The sequence below is a fragment of the Echinops telfairi genome, unplaced genomic scaffold, assembly GCF_000313985.2.
Source record: "Echinops telfairi isolate 266 unplaced genomic scaffold, ASM31398v2 ScPeMD7_9;HRSCAF=40, whole genome shotgun sequence".
Taxonomy (NCBI): Eukaryota; Metazoa; Chordata; class Mammalia; order Afrosoricida; family Tenrecidae; genus Echinops; species Echinops telfairi.
The window spans coordinates 17,647,886-17,656,663 of NW_022103906.1; the positions used below are offsets into that span (position 1 = coordinate 17,647,886).

At 48.8% G+C, this 8,778-nt stretch overlaps 1 protein-coding gene across 3 annotated transcripts in view; it reads left to right on the forward strand.

The window, feature by feature from the left end:
• Positions 1-8,778, forward strand: part of STMN4 (stathmin 4) — a 25,081-nt gene that overhangs the window by 9,722 nt on the left and 6,581 nt on the right. For 2 of the 3 annotated variants that reach the window (XM_045286978.1, XM_004707618.2), the window contains exons 2-3: positions 7,439-7,529; positions 8,628-8,723. In XM_045286978.1, the coding sequence (XP_045142913.1) occupies positions 7,517-7,529; positions 8,628-8,723 (109 nt within the window). In that variant the 5' untranslated portion in view covers positions 7,439-7,516. Of the gene's footprint in view, positions 1-7,088; positions 7,268-7,438; positions 7,530-8,627; positions 8,724-8,778 lie in introns of those variants that run through there. The other variant, XM_045286979.1, reaches the window with a different exon arrangement.

The following is an 8,778-nucleotide window of genomic DNA, read 5'->3' on the forward strand; positions in this document are numbered from 1 at the left end:
TAGAAGGGACGATCCACTGTTCATTGTGTGGAATTCTTGTACGCCTTGCAGGACACTTTGCGTACCTGGTCTCTGCCCACAAAACAGTGGCTTGTAGCTTCCTCAGTCTAACTAGCTGTTGTCAAATTGACAACATGTGTGTCAGAGGAGAACTGTGTTCCATCGGGGTTTCAGTGGCTGGATTTTCAGAAGTAGATCACCAGGTTTTTGCTTCCTAGGTGTCTGTGTGTGGATTTCAACCTCTGACTTTTCCATTAGTAGCCTACTAAACTAATGGTACGCACCATCCGAAAGTCTTCTTCTTCAGTGCCATGATAATCAAAAGATCCCATGTGTTTCCTGGCAGTGAGAATGCCCCTACATTCAGACCACTGGCTAGTGATCACCAGTTCTCTCCATCTCTGATGTTCTGGGAGAAATTGGCAACTCAGACCTTGTGATTAAGGAGTCCTGGTGGCTCAATGGATTAAGTTGCTAACTTCAAAGTCAGCCATTTAAACACACCACTCTGTCTCACAGTGTAGCTATGAGTCATCATTGGCTTGATGGATATGGGCTTCGGCGCTCTTCCTTTAGACCACCCCCTTTGCCCACAGGTGCCCTGGGCACACACCACCATTTGTCAGCTGTCCTTTCCTCGCCTACCATCCCATGAAATCTCTCTTCAGCCAACAGCTTTGGTTCTAGACCTTTATGATCAGCCGATCCTGTCCCCAATCAAAATATACTCATTTTGTGTCTTCATCTCCATATGTCCTAGATCTCTACTTTGTGAGTTAGTTTATCACTAACTCCTCTGCTTTGTACTTCCACATGGAGTTCCAGTCTCCCACCAGGGCAGTTCTACCCTATCCTACACAGTCGTTATGAGTCAGAATCGATGTAATGCCATTGAGTTTGGCTTACCTAGAGTGTAGACATCGATTAACTTGTGTAAAGGAGAAGGCAAAACAAAAACGTTGCCATTCAGTTGATTCTGACTTATCATGACCCCATGTGTGTGTCCAAGGAGAATTGTGCTCCATAAGGTTTTCTTCTTTTCTAATGTATCTTTACAGTTGTTGTTGAGAATATATATACACCAGCAGAGCAGACACCTGTGGAGCAACTCCAACATGTGTAATCAGTGACCTTGGTTCCATAGCGGGTTCTCTTCCCCTTTTAAACCATGTTACTGGCACATCGTTCACACATCATGCAGCTCAATAGTTCAGTCACATCAAGAAGAGTCGTACAATCGGTTTTAGAATGTTTTCTTCATTCTTGCACTCTTCCTTACCAACTCTCCATCGCTCCCCAAGCTCCCCTGCCGTACTCTGAGGAGCCATTAATCTAGTTACTGTCTACATAGACTTATCTATCCTGGATTTCATATTCAGAAAAACATTCAAAAGAAAGCAACTAACAGGAATATCAAAGTAAAACATAAACTTCCCAATGGAAAAGAACACCGACATTATTAAAAAGTAGAACAAATTTAAGTGCAACATAAGGGAGATCAAGTGACAGGGTGCTAAATTGTCACCTAACTGCAGCAGTCTACTTTCCAGTGCATTCGGTATGCCTACAAGGCTACTCACATCTCTGCTCAGAGGGGGTTAATTCACGTGTATCTCCCCTTCATTTTTATTTTAACTGAAACAGCTTCAAAATTGTACAAAAGGGAGATCAAGTGGTAAGATATTACATTTTGACCTAACTCTCTGCCACCATCAACTTTTCAATGCTCTCTGGTGACAGGGCTATTCACACCCCCAGCTATGATCAGAAGAGATCACCTCATAGGATTTTCAATACTTGATATTTTAGGATTCAATTATGAGACCATTCTTCTGAGGTTCCTCTGGGTAGACTGGAACTGCTAACCTTTGGGTTAGCAGCTAACTGTGCTGTTCACCACCACCCAGGGATTCCACTGGGGCCACGGCTCTGCCCCGCATGAGCTGTATGACTTGGTGTAATTTACCTAACTCTTCTGTGCTTTCATTTCCTCGTTACAAAAGCACCTCATAGAATAAATGGTGATAATGCCTGTGTTTTTCAGGTACAAAGCAGGTGCTGAAGAAGTGGAGGCTGTTAGCATTGCTGTCACCAGCAGCATCTCCTTCCCCTCTTTCTTTGTTCAAAAAGATGGCAATTGCTCCCTTTGAAACAGGATAAAACACCAACTCCTTCATTGCCTTAATAGAAGACAAGTGAGGGGCCTCTGGCAGGGACAAAGGTTTGCCTCAGCCTTCTGATGCTCTGATGATGTCCAATAGACTCTGCAGGAGGGCCTGAACTCACAGGCTCATGCCCGCTCTGGATTCTAATGTTGCTTAATGTTTATTCTGCTGTCTGACTTCCTGTCATTCTTTCTTCTCTGAACTTTGAGCTAGAGCCCACTTTATTGCCCTCCTGCAGCTCCATGATAGCCTGGTGGCCCCCATTTTGTTGTGGCAGGCCACGTTAGGCCAAGCATGATCACATGACCAAAAGAAACAAGCTATTTGTTTAACAGACTCAAGAAGCTTGGCGTCCCCTTGGCTCCAGGACTAAAGGTTGAGTATGGACCCTTGGCTATGGACATTGAATAATCCAGATTGGATGTACCCAGGAAAATGACCTGGGTTGGAGGTGTCTAAGAGAGAAGAAAAAGACCTCGGAAGGCCCTCCAGGACATAGATTTTCATACTTAATTCTTCCCAGCGGTGTATACAAGAGCAGTCAGATATTGAGAAAACATCCCAGCCCAGTCCAGATCAAGCCTGTAAGTCTGATATTAGCCCATTGTCCAATACCAATCTATAAAGTCCTCTTCAGACTCATGCAACACATGCAATGATGCCAATGCAGGAAGATCACGGACCAGTGGATGGGAAGTCTTGTAGATCCAGTGACATTGTAAGTATCTCATCAGTTCTGGCAGGGATCTCCATGTGACTTCTCCAAGGTCCAGGGTTCTGGCTGCATCAGGGTAGGGCCATGTGACTTCTCCTCAGGGTTGTCTCGCAGGGAGTGAGCAAAGAGGGAGAGAGGTGTCTCCCGCCTCCAAGGAGGAAATATAGGAGTTCCCAGAATTCTCAGGAGAAGGACATGCCCACACAAAGGCTTCACTGGTTATATATTGATTGTCAGGCCAGACTCCACCCCTTCACTCATAGTCCTCTCAAATTGACACCAGATTATATAACTACCACACACTGGGTTTAACCCGTAAGACAACTTAGCATCTTTACACATCTAGACTGAGTGCTGGGGAGGTGGCTGTAAGCCTTCTCACTAATACTCATGCCACAGGTTAATTAGGGACAAGCTAAGCTCCCTGCCACTGTTGCCACCACTCCATGGCATTGGACCCATTTGCAGTGACAATGCTCCACAAGAGACCGCCTTTCCTTCCCTCCTTTGCTTTCTGTGTCCTTTTTTGAATATCACCGCACAGCAATATCTTTGGGGTCTTGCATGTAATTGAAATACCTTGACTGCGAGCATGTGTACCCGCAGATGCCCAGATCATCTTGGGGAGCAAACCGGACCTCGTGTCAACATCAGTCATAGAGACCTGGTGAAAGGTCCTGGATTTGGACCATGCACGATCATTCATTGAATGAAAATATCGCATCAATGTCTGAATTTCAATTTCCTCATATATATAATGAAGATGATAATTCCCAACTCAGAAGATTATCATGAAAATGGAAATGAGCTTGTTACACACACATATGTATACATAAGTGTATGTCTCTCGCTATATGATTATGCATAATCCAACCTGTGAAGTGGAGATGTCTGAATTACTGCTCAACTCCTTCTGCTCCTAAAAGTCCTACATGTTATCTTCCTTTCAAGCAGTTTCAATTGCTATCGAATGCACTCCATCTGTGATTTTTCACAAGTGGATGGCCGGGCCTTGCTTCTGAGGTTTTTCTGTGGGATTTGAGCCCCCCACCTTTCAGTTAGCTGCTGAACATGTCAGCTGTTTGAGCACCCAGAGATTCCCTTCTCCACTGAGCGAGCACTTGATCTAATTTAGGGAGCCCCGGTGGCGGAGTGGTGACCTGTTGGACTGCAATCCACAAAGTCATCATTTTTAAACCACCAGCCACTCCTCCAGAGAAAGATGAGGCTTTTGACTTCCATAAACAGTTACAGTCTTAGAAACTTAACAGGGGAAGTTCTGCCCTGTCTTATAGGGTCTCTATGCATCAGTATTGACTAGGCAGTGAGTGAGAGTTTATCCAGTTTTAAAATTGAGTCATAATCACAAGCCTGCTTGCTTTCCCAGAGTCCCAAGGATGATGGAGGAATCCTAGTTAGCATCTAATCCCTCCATTGGTCAGAGGGGATCCCTTGGTTTACAATGAGAAGCCCTGGGCCCTGGGCTGATAGCTACCATCAGTGTTGCCAAGTGTCATGATGTCTATGAGCCCCAAATCCTTCATCTGAAAGGAAAGCTGGTAACGCCCATCTTGTTAGCCTGGCACAGACCCATGTAAGGACCAGCCGGGTGATGCGGATGAAAGGTTTCTAACCTGCACAGTGTTCTATGATTCTCCGTTCAGGGGGAGGAGCATGTTCCGTGACTCCAAGCAGTGGCATCTACAGAACAAAACCAGCTCAGGCCCCCTTCTTTCTCAGGACACCTTTTTCTGTGTCTCTCCATTTAGTCCCCACTTCCGATCCATGCCCCAGTTCCAGCTTGAAGCCAGCTGCCCTCCAGACAAGGGCTCGCTCAGTCTGCCCATGAGCGTGGACTGTGCGGCATGGAGTCTCATGACTAGGGCTTAGGGCTGCCTCCTCCAGGCACCCTGACCGCCCCTCCCCCTCCAGGGACAGGCTAGTCATGAGGCTTCCCAGCAGCAGGGTTAGGACCAGCTTGACTCCCAAGGAGAGAAGGCCCACTGTGCTAGGAGGGGAGGGACGTGGCCAAGCCCCCTGTTCTGGAAACGCAAAACCAGAGATGAACAACGAGAGTCTGCAGGGTCGGTCTTGGTCAAATCTGAGCTCTCTCACTCACCTGTGTGTCGTCTCGGGACAAGTCACATAATCCTTCCGAGGCAAGGATTATGAAGCGGGGTGGGGTGTGGAGGGAGTGGGTGGACAGTGAGCTCACCAGGCATTCTGCCAGTGAGAAATGTGGTAAGAGATACAGCCTAGGGAATCCCGCGGAGGCACCCGGCTCTGCCCTGGAGGGCGCATATCAGTCAGAATCAGCTCCATGGTCATGGCTTTGTTGGGCTTCCCATCCCCTTCCATTCTTTTCAGCTGCACTGGCGTGGAAGGAATAGGACCGTGAACTCACGGTTTATGATGCGCCTCCTCCTTTGTGTCAGATGCAGAACGTGGTTTGCTCCCTGCAGGGGAACAGCTCTGAAGAATTCCTATGGGGAGAGAGGTTTAGAATAAGGTGACGAGATGTCCCGCTTTTGGCGGGACAGTCTCGATTTTGGACGTTTTTTTAAAAGTCACGATTTTTGGAAAGAATGCACGACAAGCTAGGGAACGGTCTATTTGGTCCATATAGACCAAATTTTTAATCAAGAACCCCCCTCCCAGGTCAATGGTGTCCCGCTTTAAATCTGATCACCTTGGTTTAGAAGTGTGACGTGACTAGTAATAGTTGCTAAAAGACATGCAGTCTGTATCGGACTCCAAACAGGCAACCAAGCCCCCCTCCTCCCTCAGTCCACAGCCCGTATGGACCCTGGTGTCCAGAGGCAAACACACTGATTACTGGCACTGGGTGGAGGAAAGGGGTCAGAATCGGCTTCAGAGGGTGTCGGCAGTGAGGACAGTGTGTGTCTCACACCACCCACTGCAGAGACACTGGTCGCTGAGGTCAAATATTCTCATGACAGCCACTCACCAATGGCTATTCCTCACTCTCTGGATGGTAGCCTTCAGGAAAGCCCTGTCACCGACCCTCCCAGGTCTACTCCCTCCCTGGCCCCTCCATTTCTCACCCGCCTCCTCTCTCTACTCATGGTTCCACCTTGAAACATCTTGAGATCCCCACAAGCACCATGCTTTCTCACCTCCCCGCGCTCCCTCGCAGGTGCTGTTCCCTGGCAGATTGCCTTCCCTGCAGCCTCATTCTGACTCAGCCTTGGCGATTCAGTCCAGGTGCCACTAACAACAGTAGGCCCTTGTCCGTCCGTGCTCTCACAATAGCCTGTACCCGCTGATTTCTGCCAGCCCACTAAGCACATTGCAATGGTATTATTCCGGAATGTTTACTTCTTCTCCTAGTCCAAGGCTGTCCTAACTGGTTTCATGGAGCTCCTAGGCCAGCGGTTGTGGCAGGGCAGCTAGAAGAGGGGATAAGATAAAAAATATCACCAAAGAAGTATCGCGCCATCTGCTCTAATTCCCTCTTGGAGGTGGTGGCACAGCACCCTCTGTAACTGAAATGGTGTGAATGGACCATAGTAACTTGGAAGAAAGAGCTGGCTGTTGGCTGCCAGAAGGTCACGTTTTGCAAACCCTTTGGCACAGTTCTGCTTGGCACACGTGAATCACCATGAATTGAATTCAGCTTGATGGCAGCTGGTAATTCCCTTCTATCTGAATTGGCTAGGGGAAGGCATAGGGTGCATATAGGATGAACTTGAGGACATCTATTGTTATTTTGAGAAAAACTCCCCCCCTGACTCGGATTTGGGATATGGTCCCTCACACCAGTCTCCCCCTGTGGACTAGGGCACTGAGTTACACAGGGAGCCAGGTAGAATAGCCCTTGACCATGTGGGGGAACTCTGTTTGCAAGAGGAGTCCTGCTGGGTAGTGGTTATGCATTGGGCCGCAATCTGCAAGTTCAGCAGTTCAAAACCACCAGCCACACTGAGGGAGAAAGATGGGGCTTGCTACTCCCATGAGGAGTTACCATCTTGGAAACTCACAGGGGCAGTTTTACCCTACCCTATAGGGTCACTCTGAGACAGCATCAACTCAATGGCAGTGAGGTTTGAAAAAAAATGTGTTTGCATAGTGTGGGTGGCATAAAGGCACCTGAGTGACCCCAATATTTTTCACTGGACTACTAACCTAAAGGCTGGCAGTTTGAAGTCACCCAGTGGTGCCGCAGAAGACAGGCCTGGCAATCAGCTCCCCTAAAAACTACAACAACGAGAACACTGTGGCGTGATCCCACTCTGTACCACACGAGTGCTCACGTGCGTGGTCACTGACGCCATGGCAGCAGGCTTGGTGTTTGGTTTGGGGTGAACTCAAGACTGGGGCCGATGAGGAAGCGCCGAGGAGCATACGCCAGCAGAGCTTCATTGAGGTACTATGGAAAGGAGTGGCGGCTCTCCGGCTGGGATCAGTGGTTAGGAATGGGAAGGCGGGCTGGAGAGGGCCTCCAGGTGGGAGAGTCTCTCTCTGTTGCTTCAAGACCACCTTGATGAGAATCACCTGTCAGCTGTAAAAGACTCTTGTCTTTCCACCCCACTTTCAGGAGCGTACAACTTTTTGAGGTGCTGACAGCCCTGCTCTGTGACTTTCGGCCCGATTCAGCCACCGGACCCCAGAGAACATGACCCTAGCCGGTAGGTACCACCTGTGTTTCGGTGATAGAGGCACAGCAGCGTGGGCTACTTCTGCATACGCCTCTATGCATGTGTACTAATACGGACACAGAATGATTACAGATCTATAGCAAGGCAATACACCAAGGAGTTAGAACGGGTTCTCTCTAGTTCAGTGGTCCTCAACCCTCCTAATGCCGCAACCCTTTAATACAGTTCCTCATATTGTGGTGACCCCCCCACCATAAAATTATTTTTATTACTACTTCATAACTGTCATTTTGCTACTGTTGTAAATCAGGCAACCCCTGTGATAAGGGTCGTTCCACCCCCAAAGGAGTCTTGACCCACAGGTTGGGGTCAAGCGGGCTGGGGACCTTCCGGGGCAGGACAGGAGTGTGTGGAGCACCAAACCATCAGCCCGTACTGCAGCCTCCTAGTTTTCAAGAAACTCCCAAACACAGGCAAAATAGATGGTGGGGTGTGTGTGTGGGCGGGGGGAGCTTGGGGGGAAGGAGGTGGCAGGACACCGGTCCCTCTGGCTTTGACCACTGCTCTGAGAAAGTCAGGGAGGGCACACAGCTGGACTTTGGAACCAGCGAGGACCAAAGACACAGAGGGCATTGTGGTAAGGATGCCCCAGCTTCCCTAAGACTTCTTCACCCTTGGGGCAGGACTGGTAACTACCTTCAGCAGAATGGTTTGTGGACCTCCAGCAATCTGGAACACCTTGGGGCCAGGGTGGGGAGTCAGAGGCCTCAATCACGGCTGCCAGAGTCCGGTGAGGACATGGGGCTTGGGGTTTTCCCCTGAAGGCATTTTGCAAGTGGTCCTAAGGGAGGAGAAGATGAACTGGGAGGAATGATAAAGCCATGTGGGAGTCCTAGAAGACTCCGGTTATAACAGGTGAACAGAGTAGGTTAGAATCACACTAGAAAATGGAGCAGGGCAGCATTGGGCAAAAGAGGGTAGCTGGCTCCCTAGCCCAGGTCTGGTTCTGGGTAGCGTGGATACCTGTGTGATACCCAGGAGTCCCTTGTGCCAGGCCTGCACAGCTGCCAGCTTCTTAGGCTAGCTGGGGTTCGCAGTCTTCATGTCTCTGGAATGTTGTTTCTGCAGCCTACAAGGAGAAGATGAAAGAGCTCCCCCTGGTGTCCTTATTCTGCTCCTGTTTCTTGGCGGACCCCCTGAATAAGTCCTCGTATAAATATGAAGGTAAGTAGAGACCAGTCAGGAAAATAGGAAGCTAAGATCTCCTGTGTGTTGGAGT